General features: G+C 42.0%; 1 protein-coding gene across 6 annotated transcripts in view; it reads left to right on the top strand.

The window, feature by feature from the left end:
- The window catches only part of SLC20A2 (solute carrier family 20 member 2), a 57,807-nt gene that overhangs the window by 25,782 nt on the left and 14,066 nt on the right, over positions 1 to 17,959 (top strand). For all 6 annotated transcript variants that reach the window (XR_010430079.1, XM_064652114.1, XM_064652116.1 and 3 more), the window contains exons 3-8: positions 4,228 to 4,368; positions 5,603 to 5,688; positions 7,617 to 7,713; positions 9,750 to 9,866; positions 10,583 to 10,786; positions 12,177 to 12,765. Coding sequence is in view for 5 of the 6 variants with exons in the window: in XM_064652114.1 (XP_064508184.1) it covers positions 4,228 to 4,368; positions 5,603 to 5,688; positions 7,617 to 7,713; positions 9,750 to 9,866; positions 10,583 to 10,786; positions 12,177 to 12,765 (1,234 nt within the window). In the remaining variant the exon portion in view is untranslated. The remainder of the gene's footprint in view (positions 1 to 4,227; positions 4,369 to 5,602; positions 5,689 to 7,616; positions 7,714 to 9,749; positions 9,867 to 10,582; positions 10,787 to 12,176; positions 12,766 to 17,959) is intronic.

Below are 17,959 nucleotides of genomic sequence, written 5' to 3'. Positions count from 1 at the left end.
GGTGGTAGTTAACTAAATCTCAGTTTAGAACAAATAGCATATTCTGAGGTAAGTAACATTAAGCCACAGTATTTACTCTTTGTTTATATGCAAGAGGCTTTGTGAGCTTTTAGAGAGCTCCCTCAAGGAGCAAACCTGCTTTTAAAGGTCAGGAGGCAGCAGGAAGGAAACCCTTTCACTGTGGGAGAGGCAACCCAGGCAAGGGGCCAGCCCTTCCATCCCACCACCACTTTCTTAGTCTGGCAGGTTCGTGGCATCCCATGACAGGGTGGCGTGATTTATACAAGCATCGCAGCACCCTCTGTTTGAAAGGGATGTTCCACTTAAAAATATTCTTCCTTAAACCTACTTAAACCTGATCTAAATATTATTTCCACCTACCCCTCTAACCTCCTCACAGTTTTTAGGCAGGACCTGCACATGAGATAGGTGAATCTGTGCAGAGGTCTACTGCATGTGATTATTTTCCTGTTTCTTAGGGGAAACTTTAGCTTTTTTTTATTATTTTTTATTTTAATGGATCAAAATGGACATTGAGTGACAGTTTCTGGAGTTGTCAGAGGTGGCTTTGTGTGCTTGACTGTGGGGAGGTAGTTCCCTTAGTTCTTTGGCTGCTCCTGAACCTCCTGAAGTTTGGCCACCTTTCCTTGCCCAAGGGGAAGAGGGGTTGGTTAGTGAGAAATCACTGCTGGGACTGCAGCCACTTCCCTAGATGGTCCTTCTGGGACATTGCCACCTTAAACCACATCAAGTGCTCTTGGGCACCCCCCATCAGTTCCTCTTTCCTGATATCTTGCAAGGTCAGCTGCAGGTTCCTGGTCTGTCCCTTGGGCTGTAGGGTGTTTTTTGATTACAGAATCACGGAATATTCTGAGTTGGAAGGGACCCACAAGGATCATCGAATCCAACTCTTTAAGTGAATGGCCCATATGGGGATCAAACCCACAACTTTTGCATTATTAGCAATATGCTCTAACCATCTGAGCTAATCTCAGACTTCCACTTGCATCATTTAGCCCTCTTCTTACTGAGATAGCTCACTGTCTGAAATGTAACTTGCACATTCTTGATACTCATGATTCCCATTGACGGAAGGGTCCTTTTTCTTTTCTGTATCTATTTCTGGCATCCTGATCCTGGCAGGGCAAAGGTTTAAGTCTCAGATACCCCCTGCAGAGGCAACTGGTCAGAAGCTCAAAGAAAACAACTTATTTGCATGCGTATTTACATAAGCCTGTGTGAACTTCATGACCAGTTGCATTCCCTTCCTCCAGTAAAGACATTAAGAAGAAATTCCAGATTTTAAATCTCAGAATTAATCACAAGTTACAAAATGCAGATTTCAATTTTTTTTCCCCTCAAATCCATTTCCAGCTCTTCTCTGGATGTATGATATTTTTTCTGTGTTTTCTCTGAGCCTTCTTGGATGTTTTCTTTTCCTCTTTCTGTTTTTGCTCTGCATTTTCACCCATCCTGTTCTCTCATGCCTCATGATCATGTTTTTGCGAATGGATTTAGCTTCTGAATTTCAATGAAGCTTAAATGAGTCAACAGTCTGGGAGAGACCAAAAGTCACTGTATCCTCTTTCCAGATGTCAATGGAAGATCCTTTGATGCTTGCAGCAAACAGCAGATGGTCATTTTCAGGGCAACCTTCTCTCCTAAGAGAGAAGGATGCAGGGAACAATGGGATTAAAATTTTAAAATGTAGCATTTTGTAATAATTCATAGCATATTAAAATGTTGTTTATTAGGCAGATCAAAAGTTAGGGATTGTTGCTTTTGGGAGTAAATTGTAGTGCTTCCTTAGCATTAACTAATTGTCAGGTTATTGTCAGGATTTGTCTGGGTGTTTGTTGTAGTGGTCCTGGTGTGAGCAGAAGTCAGCAGCTGGTGCGACTGAGGAGATGCCACCAACAGAGAGGACATCCCAGCCAGGATTAGCAAAGCAAAGTACTAATCTAGTCTTGCAGGTGACGTGGTGTTTGATGGGGGATTATGGCTGGCACACAGCACTGGAGCCTCAGGAGAATGGATGTGGTGCCTTCAGCACCAGGGGAGCATGAAACACACCCTGGGCCAAAAGCTGGTGCTGGCAACTCTTGGTCAGGGCAGTCTGCAGCCAGCCCTCTCTCTTTAGGGGGTATTAGAGGAAAGGGTGTGCAGCCATGGTGTCAACAGGCATGTAGAGTCTGAATTTGGGACTCTGTGACAGGTCTAGTGAGCCTCCTGCTTCCTAGGTTAGTTTTGCAAAGGTAAAAACTGGAAACATACATTTTATGTTAAAGAATAGTTAAAGCTTTGGTGTAGGTAGTTAAGGCACTACAAACACTGGAGGAAAGTCCTGCTCTGGCTTGATTTGTATTTTCTTCTGTTCCTTAATATGCTTCCTTAAACTTGTTTAGATCATGCATTGTCCTTCTCAGACCATCCACTTTTCCTCTTGCTCTCATGTTTGTTTTCAATTGAGCAACCTAATCTAGCGGAAGGTGCCCCTGTCCATGGCAGAGGGGTGGAACTGGATGATCTTTAAGGTCTCTTCCAACCCAAACCATTCTGTGATTCTATGATTCTGTTGAGTTGTTTAAACACAAAAGAGTTCCATGATCCCTCTATTTGCCCACCAACAAAAAAACCCAGCCCTCACTACACATTTGCAGTGCAGCTGTGGCTTTGTTGTGTTTCCCTTTTTTTTCAGAGTGAGTATTTTGTAGTTACATACCTATGGCTGGCCTATCTGTTTATTTGACTCCTTACAGATGTAACCATCTGACTTCTCTTTCACCTCACTTCCACTTGCTGGTATCTAAGTTCATGTCAATGGTATCAAAGTGTATTTATTTTTATTTTAGTACAGGGGAAAATAAGCCAAAAAATTAAAGGGCAAGAGAAGTAACAGTTGTTTTGGGATAGTAACCCAGGAGAGATCAGTTTTACAAACTGGTTGACTTCCAAATGTAGCTGCATATGATACCAGCAAATCACCATTTGCAGATGTCTCTGTTTCAAGACCTTCAAACCAGCTTCTAGCTGGTTTGGAATTGAGGATGGAGGCTGAAATTTTGGGTAACAGCCTATGTTCAGTGACCTTGCTTTATCACCTGTGTCTGCTGCAGATCTGTTAAGAGAGGTGGCATGATCCAGAAAATTCAGGATCTCTCATGGCAGTCTGATTGCTGCCATTGGTGCCTCTTAACACATGAAGATTTAGTCTTAAGGCCATCAAGTCATAAGATGAAGAAGAGATCTTTCTAAGAATTTTCTAATATTAGGTGAGGTCCACAGAATGCTCGTGTCACTGTCAAAATTATTTTGGTGTCCTGAGGTTAGTGCCACTGCAAGAGGAGTAGGAAACCTGGGTCCTTGCAAAGTGAAAGTGAGTTGAAGCATGGAGCTGCATGCTCAAGGGCTTGGTGGCCAAATGTGGTCTGATATAGCTACTGAAAGTAGTGCTTGGGGTACTTTTTTTCTTCTCTGCACTCTTGACCTCCATCCTTCCTGGACATCTGTAGGGACATCAGACATTGCATTACTTTATAGACCACTAACCACCATCTCTTAGTTATTTCCTTATGCCCAGGATATCTTTGGCTACTCCATGACTAAGACAAGACCTTTCTGCAGTTCTGAATTTCTCCAGTGTGACAGTGAACTGCAAATAAAGGCAGTTGAGAGAGTCCTTATTCCCTCCTCAGTCCGTTTTTCCTATAGAGGACTCTGAATGGCTGTGCATCGTTGAGAAGAGGCATAAAAACTCTCTGCCCCACAATTTGAGTCTTTCTCTGGTAGTATCCACATTTAGGAGCATGGGTAGTTCACTAGTGAAATGGTGAATACCTTCTCACACTGATCATGTGGAGGCTTCCAGATCCAGCTCTCAAGAATAAGGTTTTCTAAGCTTGATGCAGGCTGGGACCAATTTGTGTATTTAATCAGACAGGCTGTAAATACTGAGAACCTTCAAAAAAAAAAAGGCAGAACTGTTGTGAAGTGTAAAGAGCTGCTAGTTATAAACAGTCATAAGTAAGATGTAGCATTCAAAGCTGCTATTAAACTGTCTTAGTATCTGCTTTTAGAGACAGAACAGGAACAAAACTCTCTTTAGAAGATCTCTGTTATGCATGTGGAGTGTAGGCAGCACTTCTAAAAGAATGTGGGTATGTGGCAAAGAATTTTCTGTATTACATTATTGTTGTTGTTTATACCATATGGTTGGATTTTTTCTAGGTTCTGCTGTTTGGCAGCTAATTGCATCATTCTTGAAACTCCCAATATCAGGGACCCATTGCATTGTAGGTGCTACGATTGGATTTTCTCTGGTGGCAATTGGCACGCAGGGTGTCCAGTGGATGCAGCTTGTCAAGATTGGTAAGTGCTGTCTCCTTTTATGTGTGACAGGATATGAAATAGTGTGTGCTGCCTGCAAAAAAACATTCCCAGAAATCTGCTTTGTGCTGATAGCAGTCCCTCGTTAACTTATTTTCCACCCCAGTTGTGTCATTCATAAGATGCACTGATGCCATGTTTATTAAGGGCTGCAGTGTGTCTGCAGTGGAGAAAGGCGTGAGACAAAAGTTGCACTTCCCCAGAGGTAAACTGAGGACACATTGTCCCCTCAGAGACATGCTTCAAGGTGACGTTCCTCCTCTTCTAATTCTTTTTGTGGCAGCTCATACTACCCTGTTCTTGCTCTCTAACAATGTGTATGCCATCATGTGAATGCCCACAGTCATGTTTCTCCACCCACCATCTTCAGGGAGGCAAAATCTGGGCATACAGCACATGTTTAACTCACAGCCTCCCATTGCCAAGATCAGTACATCTAAGCAGGGGTGTGATGGATTTTTTTGTTATTGTTTTGGAAGCCTTGTAACCCGAGGTGCAGCCTAAAGCCTGTATTAAAAGGATTTGATTCTGAAAACATGGTAATATATTTGAACTTTAGCAATGCATATATTCTTTTTAATTCTATTGAAAGTAAAAGAGAGTTTACAGTGATAGCAGAATCGATCTGTTCACCATGCTGCAAATAATAAATCACTGGACGAGATTTCCAGAGTGCTGCCCTAATCCAGTTTTATTGGAATCAGTGGGAGTTATGCCACCTACTTCAGTTAAATCAGTCCTGGACATTTGCAGTGCTGGCCTGCAAAAAATTTACACGCATTATACATTACAGTTGGTGCTTCTATGGCATTTTGGAAATTGAGACTTTTCCCCTGTGAGCAGCATGGCATCCTGCTAAATGCAGTTGCTTTCCACTCGCATGCAACACTTGTGGTTGTGGTGATTAGGAAATTACAGGGTTTGCTTGGTGTACTCTGATTCAAACTACAACGAACTTTTATGATGAATTTGATTGCTAAACTTGCAAAATGATCAGGAGATGCTTTGGCTGATGTTTCTAACAGTGCCTAGCATTACTTTGACTTTAATGAATGTCAGTGGACACTGAGTTGCACCAGTTGTAAGTAAACATACAGAACATTTGTTCCAGTTGTACAAGAACTGTTTTAATTGTATTGCTCATTAACAACTTACTTAACTATTATGCAAGAATACTGTTTATTTCAAGTTTCCTTCTTTCTTTTCTTCGACACAGTTGCCTCTTGGTTTATTTCCCCCCTGTTATCTGGCTTAATGTCTGGAGTCCTCTTTGTGCTGATTAGATTCTTCATTTTAAACAAGGTAAAGAAATCTCCCTATTGTAATGAGTGCTTAGTATGAAGGTTGTGTTCTAGCCTCCCATTTGAGTGCTGGCATTTCCAGAGTTGAAAGTTTGTGGCTTGCTTTTTGCACAGGAGACCAGTCATTTTTTTAATAGCCATTTGAACTGTACTTGCTTTTAGCAGTTCTGAAAGCTCAGGGTAAGTAATTAGACAAGTATTTGAGGCTTAGAAGGTGCTATGTGATAATTAATATTGTATATTCTATTTAGCAGAAGATGGTACACTGAGATTGCTTCTTTATTAGTACAAGCTTGTTGGCATTAACTTAGCCTCACAATAGCTGTTCTGACTGTTATTCAAACCAAGCAGTTCTGTCTTGGAGATACTCTAATTGGCATTTTATAGTTGTGAAATTTTAAGCTTTGGTTTTCCAGCACATCAGACAGGAGATGGGTGTCTGCATATTTTGTAGATTCTCAAGAAACCTGAATTAGTGGGTTTTAGGGACCTGATAACATCAGTCCATGTACCTCCAGTGCAAAAGATGCCACCCAGCATGAACTGGAAATCAGAACACTTTTATCTGCTTTTTCCATTTCTCTCACACCATTCAGCTTGCTAAAATGGGGAAGTGTAGCGCATGACAATGACCTAAAATAAGGGGCACTATATTAGAAGTTATACAAGGAACTTAAATAGATGAGGGATTAATTCTTTTGCTATAAATAGCGCCACCTGTAACCTCAGCTTCATCATTCTTTATTTCTGATCTAAATAAATGTCAGTGATAAAAACAGGTGATAGATTTGATCAGACTCAGCTTTGAATGAAGAAGTACTCAAGTTGCATAAACAATGAGGAAAGGTTCCACTATGGCATTCAAAACCTAGCAACTTAAGAAATTAGTCATCAAAATACATGAACTCTGGTATTAAAGCCACATATTTAAGCATTCAAGAGGCAGAAAAAGTTCAAGTTAAGGACATTGAATTTCTATTGCCATCTGTGCCATTCACAAAGTAGTAAGATCTGTAGAGCTTCTGCCATAAGCAGGAAGCGACTTGTGTTGTTTGCATGCATAAAAAAAGAGCAGCTTTCTAGCTGGCGAGTCCGTGGCCTGTTACAGGGCTTCATGCCCTTGTTGGGGGTGTCTGTGAATAGCAGCTGGCCGTGCAAATACAGCCCATGCTGCATCACGCTTTGGGACCGGGGCACAGCACAGGGCGGCTGCAGCCTTTTCTCAGCTCCCTTTTATAGCTCATGGCAGCAAGAAACAAAACCACATTAGCCAGCCCTCAGCTTCGCCAGGCTCTTTGCAAACACTCAGAGCCCCTCAAAAGGCCAAGGCAGTCTCCTCACAAAGGCTTTGTCCGTGGCTCACATGGTGCATTTCCGCTGCACTGTCAGCTGAGCCTTTCCTTGTGAGTGCTGAGGGCACGAGGCTGCTGCGGGCAGCAGGCACGGCGGCATGCTAAACACTGTGTGCTCGCTTTATGTGTGTTACCTGTTCCATGCAGCCGGACACTTACTATTTCAGAGATTTCTGTTAGCTGGTAGAAAGTGCCAGGCTGTCTCAGTCAAAACCAAGAGGTTAGAAGTAAGGTTTAGAGATGGATGCATTGCACCGATGCTTGTAGCCTTGCCCCAAAACATCAAAGCCCTCTCCTTCTTAGCACCCTTCAGTCGTGCTGAGTGAAAGGGGTTCCTCTCTTGGAGACAAAAATGGATAAGGACACAGTTGCAGAAAGAAACCTGCCACCAGGTTGCTCAGCAGGTCTGCAGCCAACCTGAAAGTACAACCCGTCTCCCTGGTTCCCTTTAACACTGTCAAGCTTCCCCAGAAGCACTGACTCGGGAGCACATGTTTTCCTCATGGTGGTTCATGCTGACATTAATCCGGTGTGAAATCCAACTAATGTTTCCTTTTTCTCCTTGATTTCTATGCAGGAAGACCCTGTGCCCAACGGTCTCCGTGCACTTCCAGTGTTTTATGCTGCTACCATAGCTATTAACGTGTTTTCCATCATGTACACAGGGGCACCAGGTGAGTGAGCCATCCACAGGAGGAGGCACGGGAGGGAGGCTTCCCACAGTGCGTAAGGATGCTCTGCCAGTGTGCTGTCAGGTAGCCATCAGCACATAGAGTTATCTCCTATCCTAGGAGTTAACAAGGGCAAGACTAAATCATTCACCTCCCCACATGCTTCTATTTGTGCAGTGTATTTTTGTGACACCCTTCTGTTCACTGTGGTTAGTGGGGAAGAGTACAGCTACAAAAAACCCTCCTCTTTAAAGGAAGGGAAATTACTGAGCTGCCAGCTTTGGCTTCGCGAATCTGAGTACTTGTTGAGCTCTCAGAGGTGTTCTAGATATGTGCATCAAGGAGAGAAGGTTCAGAGCAGGGCATAAGAGGGGGTAGGCTGTTTGCACTCAGCATAACGCTGTCGCTCCATTGACATCAGCAGAGTCACTGTTCTGGTAGCTCTGGCATGGAGACTGTTATTTAAATTTAGTTAACTTCCCTTTAATGATAAGAAACCCAAGCCTGTTTCTGAAGCCTGTTTTTGCATTAAATGTATCTTCTTTCTTTGGTGTTGTGTTTTCATTGCAACTCAGTAGAAGGAAATGAAGTTGAAGGACTTAATTTATATTTTTTTGTATTTATATATTTTATGTGCACTTAAATGTTTGTGTTTATTCATATTTTTATTTATACTTGAATTAATATTTTTATATTATTTGAATTTATATATTTATGTTTATATTTGTATATTTATATTCACATGTTTTATGGCTATGTATTTGCATTTATATTTTTATAGTTAACTTTACTTAAGCAGAGTACATTTAAACATGGACTTGTAGCAAAAGAGTTCAGAAAAAAAATGTTCAGTGATCTCAACTACTTTGTTGAAGACTGGTCATTAAATGTTGTCTTTAGATTAGATTATTGCCCAGTACCATGAACGAGCAAGCAGTTGAAGACAGACCCCTGAACGTGGCCCTTAATTCAGACAGTAGGCTTAGAAAGTGACCTTTTTTGAATGAAAATTTGTTTTCTCTAAAACCTGACACACTAGAGGTACTAGATAAATGCAGTTGGTAGACTCTACTCCATAGCATAGCATTACTGAAATTAATAAAAAGACATTCCCAATATGAGGGTAACATAACTATTCCTTTTTCTTAAGTCTAATTGGCTATATATGCAAGAAGTTTCACAGTAAATCAACTGTATAACCAATTTTTCTTCATTAGTTGTACTGCAGAAGTAGGTCAGGCACTTTGCAGTGACTCATTAAGCAAAATAAATAAGAATCTTAATGTCCCTTCTGTTTCAGCTTAGCAGTCTCTAAAGTGTGTGAATAAAAAGGTGGAACTCCGTTTTTGATACTCGGGAAATACATATTTACTCTCCAAGGCCTCTATCCTGGCAACATTTACTCCCAAGGATGAATTAATCACATAGGTTTCAAGATAGGCAATGTATATATGGGTTTGAAAGATCATAGTCCAAGCTCTTTCTTCATTAAGGGTTGGATCGCTTCATTGAACAAGTGCAAGGAGCTCTGTTGGGGGAATACTTGCAGGAACATGAGTTATTGACAGGGCTGAGCATTGCAGGACTGAAACCTCAGCTCTTGAGTGCGGCATTAAGCTAATATCCTAAGCAAATAATGGCTTAGATTAAGCTAAGCATTAGGCTTTATTGACCAGTGCAAAGGTCAGGTAAATATTTACCCTAAGGGGCAACACGGTTTAACATGCATTAATGTATAAAATCACTGCAAACCTGTCTTAGCAGCCCTGATGTGGGGGTCTTACCTTTGTCTTATTTGGAAATAAGGCCATAGTGGAGTAACAGAAAATTGGAAGACTAAACCTGCAAATGTTTCCATGTCAACTAGACCTTTAAATACTGTGGTAATGGTCATGTTAAAAGTCACCAGCTCATTCATGTTGGTTTGGAATACATTGTGAACACTGGCTTTTCTGCAATAAATCCCTCTTCCACTGGCTGGGATAATTAAGTCATGTTAATTTATGATTTTCTTAGGTTTTATTTCTTTGTCTTCACAGTACTGGGACTGATACTGCCAATGTGGGCCATTGCTCTAATATCAATTGGCGTGTCCTTAGTATTTGCTGTCTTAGTCTGGATTTTTGTGTGTCCCTGGATGAAGAGAAAAATAGAAAGTAAGTAGTTGTTTGATGAAGTGTGAATGATGTAAAATTATGTAAAATTACATTTCAGAGGTGGAATTGCCCTTGAGAGGTCAAGTCCAGTCCTTGAGAGGACCTAGTCCAGTCCCCACCCACGGGGAAGGTGTGCTTAAACTACTCCTCGTGTATTTTTGTAATCTGCTTAAAAATCTGCAGTGGTAGAAATTCAAAACCTTGTTAGGCAATCCATTGCAGTGCTCACTTCTTCTAGAGTCTAAACAGAACCAGGACAATAAAAACCTGGAATATAATCTGGTTAATATTTTAGTAAGGAAATGTTAAAGAGGGAAAACCTGGCGGAATGATCATCTTTAAGTGACTTCTTTAACTTTACAGTAAGTTGAGCTGATCACAGCTTTTAGCTTTATAGTCTTTTGCTTGTTTGCTTTGCTACTTTCAAGAAATGCAGTGTTTAAAATGCAGTTTCAGATTTCACTAATAGATGAACAGCTCAGTGTTTTACTTCAGTTGTCTACTTTGGTGAATTTTATAGGAAAAAACAAAGATGCTCTAGAATTTTCCCACATGAACTTAGTAAAGATAAGTATTAGAAATAAATAAAGAATGTGTATGAAATGTAGCCACGTTATTGTATCCACGTTAAACTATGCTGTTGATGCAAACAGTGAAAATGTAAGTAAAAAGTGGTATAGGTTGGGTTTAAAATGATGGTACTATTATTTCCTTAGGCCGGTTAAAGAAAGATGCTGCACTGTCAAGGATATCAGATGAAAGTCTTGATAAAATTCAGGATGAAGAAACACCAGTCTTTAAAGAGCTTCCTGGTGCCAAAGCATCTGATGAGAGCACGATTCCCCTTACTGGCTCAGTAACAGAAGCTGCTGGGGCATCAGATACTATTGCAAATGGAAACCATCCACGTGTACCATATGGTAAGAAACTAATGCAACACAGAGGGTTTGTGTTTTTCTTGTTTCAGTGAGGTTTCTTAACTGCGAGTAGGTCTCTCTTGTAAATAGTAAGTTAGCGTTTGGGATTTCCATCTCTAATCCCTTTTCAGCACATGTTTGGAAGGATGCTCATTTATAAACGTTGTTTTCTAGAGAGGACATAATTACATTTTCTTTGGCTGTATTTCAACTTTAAAAACAGCGGGAAAAAAAATTACTTGCCTCTTTGCTTTACTTTGTATCCTTAATGGTGTTTCCATCCTTTCGAGCAGTGGAAAAATACAGAGAACACAGATTACTGATGTATGAAGGTTAAATTCAGCATAAAAATGATTAACATAGTACAACAGGAGATGAAAAGATTTGGACTTCAGTTGACAAACCTATGACCATTTGGACCGTGTCCACTAGAAAAATCTCATGCATTGTTTTCTGAATATACATTTATAAGAAGTAGGCTTGTGTGCATAAAGCTCTTTTTGTTCTCCCTTGTGGTGGGATCACCCCCCTCCACTTAGCGGTCTGCTGACTTTGATATCACTTTGCTAACATCTACACAACTCTCTAATTTGGTTAATAAATGTCTAAAATATTCAACTGTTTCTTGCAAAATCAAATAAGTCATGACATGGAGCCCTTTGAGTGTGTGCCTCCAGTTTATAAATAGGTAAACCAAATTCTGAACGTTGCGTAGTGGAAATTCGGGAAGTCAGGAAGCAAAACGTTTCTTCAGAAGTATTGCCTGTGATACATTTTGATGTGTGTCCTGCAGCGTATGCTGACATTAATTGTATGAAGTGGGAACAATTATCAGCATGTTCATAGAAATAAGATTTAGAAAATGTTGCAATAGCTGAGGAAATACTTCTGCAGAACATCAACTTTTTGCTGTTTTATAAAATTATTTTTAAAAGCTATGTAAATGTCTCTTAAACATAGGTGATCTTCTATTCGGTATGAAATAGCAGTAACCCACCTTTCAGAAATCCTAATTATTCCTATTCAATACCTCAGAAAAAGTAGAGCTTGCTTTACAAGAAAGAAATTTTATGGAAATTATTTTTTCAGAGAACCTGAGCATTTAACCATCAAGTATCACGTTCTTATAGCTGATCCTAAGTGACTTGCTGCAGGTCATACAGCATGTCTGGGGAGACACAACACTGGAACAAACCTCTTTTTGCACAGCATATGTGAGACTTTAATTTGCAGTGAATTGAATCTTGGCTTATTTGCTGCATGTAGTGGAAATTGGTCTCCTTTGTCCTGTATTCTCAGACAGCAGCCGCATTATTTTCTTGTGAAGTTGGAGGAACGGGGCTCTTGTATTGCATTTTGTATAAATAAAAATTCTGAATCTGTGCCTTTTTAGGAAGGGCATTTTCGGTGACGCACACCTCAGTGAAATCACCTGTTTCCAATGGCACCTTCAGCTTCGATGGCCACGTGAGGAGCGATGGCCACGTTTATCACACTGTGCACAAGGACTCAGGTTTATACAAAGACTTGCTCCACAAAATACACCTTGACAGGGCCAATGACGAAAGGCCCACTCCAGAAAATAACTACAAACTGTTACGACGCAACAACAGTTATACTTGTTACACTGCTGCTATTTGTGGCATGCCCGTGCATTCCTCCTTTAAGGCAGCAGATACGTCAACTCCAGAGGACAGTGAAAAGTTAGTGGGAGACACTGTTTCCTACTCCAAGAAGCGAGTCCGCTACGACAGCTACTCCAGCTATTGCAACGCAGTGGCTGAGGCAGAGATCGAGGCGGAGGAAGGTGGGGTGGAAATGAAGTTGGCCTCTGAACTTGCAGAACCTAACCGGCCCCCGGTTGATCCTGTGGAAGAGGATAAGGAAGAGAAAGACACGTCTCAGGTCCATCTACTTTTCCACTTCCTCCAGATCTTAACAGCCTGCTTTGGATCCTTTGCCCATGGAGGTAATGATGTCAGGTAAGAGGATGAGATCTCTGCAGTTTTAAGGTTTAAATACTTGGAGCAAGGTTTGCCAGCTTGGCTGGTTGGAAAGCGCATTCATGTCTGCAGGTAGATGATCATCAGGGCTCTGTTTTGCAAAGTGTGTGGCATCGATGTCTCAGGTGCTTTCCAGGAGTTAGGCTGCCTAGTCCGTGGTTCATTTTCTTCTCAAGGGTAAAATCTTTTTTATTTACTGCTAAATAATTGTTTAGTGATTAGTTTAATTTAGGTTTCATTTTGGCAGTGTTTGAGGCATTGAGACTACCCCCAACATGCCAATCACTGTAAAAAAAACCAGGACAGTCCCACTCCTGCAGAATTTGCAGTCTGTTTGAACTGCAAAATCAGCAACCTTCAACAAGTAAGAGGTTTTAGACTACTTTTGTCATTAGATGAATTTCATTTCTTGTCACACTGCGAAAAGAGATGTGTGAAGAATGTCTTCATTTTGATTGCTGCATCCCTTACAGACTTCACTTAACTGAATCTTTTGCTTGGGGTTTTCCAGGAGTCTAGGACCATGCGAGGCAGTGTATCACTAAAAAGTCTTTTTAGTGAAAGTTAAAAAAAAGTCTAAAGTTTAAGCATTAAAGTCCTACTGCAGTTCATAACCTGTACATAAAACTTCTCTAGCTGCTGCAGTTCTCTTACCAAAATAAAGGGAGCTACCCCCAAGGAGCCCTGGGCATGTGTCCATGCCCCATGCAGAGAGAGGACACAGGCTATGGCTCATCTCTTAACACTCATTTAATAAGCTTCACGTTTCCCAGCATAGTTCTGGTATGCAGTATTCCCTAACAGGAGTTTTATCCAGAGGCACTACCACCGAGTTGTCCTTGAGTTTGGAAGAAGACGGTGAGTTCATCCTTCAGTCATTTGGCTTAAGTGTGCCTGTCCTTAAATCTCACAGCATTAATGTCATTTCCCAGGAATAAAGGAAAAGCATCATCTTTCAGGAGTCTTTTTCTCCTCTTCATATTGACTCAGGCAGCTGATGATCTTGAAGTTGGTCTCAGAAAATGTTTATCTGCACTTCTTGGGCCTCCATCATCTGGTCAGATCCCTGCAAAATAGTGTCTCTTTACTCACTCGTTTGCCAACCTCTTTCATTTTGAAGGTTTGGCTCTGTTTTATTCCACAAAGTACAAGACTTTTGTCTGTAGGACACAGGCTCAGGATGAAGCATTTTCTACCTTTCTTGTCTGCACTCACATTGCCCATCTACCTATAACACTGTGAGGGTCTATTGCACCTCATCATCTTGATGGCTTGTGACTGGAGAGCAATTTGGGTGGTTTTGCTCTGTCCCTGGGAACACTGCATATTTTTCCTTAAGGATTTGGCTGGACTGCCTCTTCCCTAGGCCTGGAGCGATCCATTTGGTATTTAATAAGCACTTTTTCCAGTATCATGATAAGGTCCCCTGAGAAATTCACTCAAGCTGCTTGTTGAAGCAGCTGTCCTTATTTGGGTTGTAGCTGGGGCTGTACTGAGTCCCCTTCCCACTGAACCCTTTCTGTGTTAGCTGTGCCCTGGCACTGTTGGTTTCAGTGTTTGTAATGGGACTTTAAAGCATTCATGATTTTCATCGCCCTCCTTAGGCATTTGGGCAAACACTGTCCAACTCAGCAAGAACAGTTATTCGTTGCTCTTGTCAGCCACCCAATTTAACTCACTGCTCATCTTGAAAACGCTTAAAAACATGTTTCTTCCCATCCAGTCAGTGTCCAGGGAATTCAGAATAGGGCTTTCTGAAGAGCCTTCTTGTACTCCCTTTGTATCCGCAGGGATTTGGCTCCAGGAAGGAGTCCAGGGTCCCCTCATCCTCTGGATCAGAGGTGCAACTTTCTTTCCTCTTGGATGGTCTCTGTTGTTAAGGACCTCTGCTCTGAGCATGCTGGCTGGCCAAGAGCAAAGACCCATGGGGGCTAGTAGCACGTGCTGAAGGGAACATAGGAATAAGGACAAACACCACTGATCTTTCTTGTAATGTACCCTGGGAAATACCATTGCAGAAAGCTCACAGCCTACCTCAGTAGGTAGCCCAGCCCTGCAGGTGATGCTTATGCATACTCCTGAAGGACTCACATGTTACGCAAGCATCACTTGCCTGTTCTATAGGAGGCAGGGGTAGTAGAGTTTGGTAGAAGTGATCTGTAAGGATGCAGTCAGTTCAGATATCAGATTTGATGTTGACAGGAGCTGGCCAGGATGAAATACAAAGTTCAGACTCTGTGCAGTATGCTTTGTTGCATCTTACAGCCTAATTCCCCTAGAATTTTTTAATTGGACTGGCTTGTTACCTTGGCAATATCCTTTCCTGAAAATTCATATTTTTTTAGTATTTTTCAGATCTCTGCTCCTGCAGGTGATCCTACCAAATTTGCCAGGAAACATGTGTTTTTATTAAATGCTATTTGTTCCAAAATCTCTTCTTAAGCTGAATTCATATGTTGCAAAACTAAAGAACAAGTTGGCTTCATTTTGTCAAAGCTAGTAGAAAAGCAAGAAGATGGTCATGGGTGTAGGACTAGATGGGAACCCATCCTTGTGATTGTACTGAGTTCCAGCTAAACAACAAAAATTAAAGACCCCTTTCTATGCCTAAAAGATATAGTAGGTAAAACACTCCAGGAATGCAGATATCTATCCAGTGGACTGTGTAGCAGAGACATTTTTCCAGTCTTCGTCTAGCAGAGCAGAAGACTTCTTACTGGGCTCTTGGCTCCTCCACATGTTGCATGAAGATCTGCAGAGCTCGAAAGGCAACACATTATTTTAAAAATAAGGCAGTAGAATCTAGCTAGGAGCACGGCTTTCTGTTCACACTTCTGTAAGAAAGTAAGCCCTGGCAGTCCATCTTCCACTGATGACTGCTCTCTTTTCATCTCCCTCCTTTGTTTGCTTTCCTTCTGCTCATTCTAGATGCTGCTTCTCTATTTTTTTTCCTCAGCCTTGGATCCTGTTATTAAAATCCAGCTTTCCTCTGCATTTGTTTTAAAGCTCCTCACTCATATTTAGGGCGGCACCTCCACTGTCCACATCTTTTTCTTTGGACTTGTCTCCTACATTTTCTTTTGCTATCCTGGAACTTACTCTTGTGCCATGTTTTCCATTTATTTTCCATCAGGCTGTTTTTTTGTATTCCTTGAAGGGACAGGAGCAGATAAGAGGAGCAAAGAGAGAAAAATCAAAAGCTAATAGGAAACTTAAAAACTGCAGGTAATTGTGAAGCAAATAATTGACCTGTTTTAGAGCATATTTGAGCATGAGGCATACAGTTCAGATTGAACCCTGAGGGAGCTCAGAAAAACTTCATGGATCAAAAGTGCCCCATATACTTTGGACAGCACTTTACTGGACAAAACATCATATGGACATCTCTCATTTCATTGTCCAGGATTGCCCATGGACCTGGAAGAGTTAAATCGGTATTTTGCCCTTGACTGCAGAACTAACTCGTAACTAACTCATGGGGAAGTTAGATCCCAGTTTCTTCCAAGATGGTGCTTTTTAGCGTCATAACGATACCAGCCATCTTTGCTGTAGGAGCTGATGTTTGTAGCAGTCAGGGCTCATGCTTAGGCTGACATCAGCAGGGATCCTGACTGGGGCAGCTGTGTGTTAAAAGAAACAGGGAGTCATGGCAACTTCTTATTTGGGTGACTGTTTTGTTCAGCCCATCCCCTCCTGCCCCCCTGCCGCCAAGCTCATATGCGCTGTGTCAAGGGTGCTGGAGCTCTTCCAGGGCTGGGACTAGCTGAGCCGGGCCGAGAGCCTTGTGACACCATCATGCACATGGACTGAATGAAATCTAAAGAATTTAAAATCCCGACTAAATGTGTTGGGACAGAACTGCTGAAAAAAATGTTTTTGTTTAACTTAATTAGAGGCACCAAGTGAGCAGCTCCACTGGCTCAGCACCCGAGCACAAAGGGAGCACGTCAGGTCATTGCAAGGGCAACGGGAGAATAAAAAGGCCAGGATGGAAAAAAGACCTGGGCCAGGAGCGTGACACAAGGAGAACTGCCAGCTTCCTAAATGCTTGTTCAGAGCCAGCTTTCCAGAGAGGCCGGGAGGCTGGACTTTGTTGGCCAGTGGGGATTATATGCACCTATGGTTGAATTGGACTGAGCTTATTTTTCTAGTATGGGCTAGCTCAGCAGGAATTGTGATGGCCCAGGGCTCAGCACTGCAGATGGAGCAGCCTACCTGTATAACGACAAATAACAGGAGAGTTGCTGAAATTGTAAGGTTTATGCTGCGTTTCAAAGTCTGGAAATATTTCTGAATTAACTAGTTCTCAAAAACAGGGGCAGTTAGGCAGGCTGTTTTGGACATGGCTAGAGAGGGCTGCTAACCCCACAGCTATCTCTGGTGCTCAGCACAGTGGTGGCTGTGGCTGCTTTGTTACTGGGTTGGGAATGAGAAAGAAATGAGCAAAGAGTGCATCAGACCCACAGCCCCATCCAAGCAAATGGGAAGATGCTTTTGTTGACTCAGTCAATCTCTGTAGCTTGTTATTCCTTGAATAAGGATTTTTCTTGCAATCAAAGCAGGATGACCCACAGAAAGATGCTGTAGGTCAATGTGAGGTTTGTTGATTAAAATCTGCTGTTTATGCTCTGAAAAAAGCCTGTACCTCGTGCTCCTAAACACCTGTCCCTGCATGTGTTTAGTCTTTTCTCGTACAGATTCTTTCTCCTATAAATGGGTAGCCTCTTCTGTCCCCTCCTACCCTCCCTTCTCTGCCTCGGGCCATCATTCTTGCTGTCACAGGAGAAACCCCGGGGATGTCAGAAGGAGCTGCATGCCCTGACTTTTGTGAGCAGGCATCTACCTGTGCTCGTGGATTCTGGCCGTGGAGGAGGGTTGATTTATTATCGTGATGGTGGCAGGAGGCGTGATGCTCCAGCTGAACAGGGTGACTGTGGCCCATGCTGCCCACCCCTTCTGTGCGTGCCAAGGTGCAGTCAGTGCTGAGGTTTGGCTGGTACATGCTGTAGGGAGGAGAAACCTCCCTGCAGACGTTTCACGGGGGGATCTCAGTTTTCCTGAGTTCCTGTTGCATAAATGGTTTGAATGTGTCTGCTCTAATTAAATTTCACTTGGAGGATTTCAAGACTACCCTTGCGTATTCATGCTTAGATATTAGGATAAAAGGGTCATT

This window comes from Pseudopipra pipra, chromosome 4, assembly GCF_036250125.1.
Source record: "Pseudopipra pipra isolate bDixPip1 chromosome 4, bDixPip1.hap1, whole genome shotgun sequence".
Classification (NCBI taxonomy): domain Eukaryota; kingdom Metazoa; phylum Chordata; class Aves; order Passeriformes; family Pipridae; genus Pseudopipra; species Pseudopipra pipra.
The sequence above is the reverse complement of the archived record's forward strand: the minus strand, read 5'-3'. Positions and strand labels throughout refer to the sequence as shown.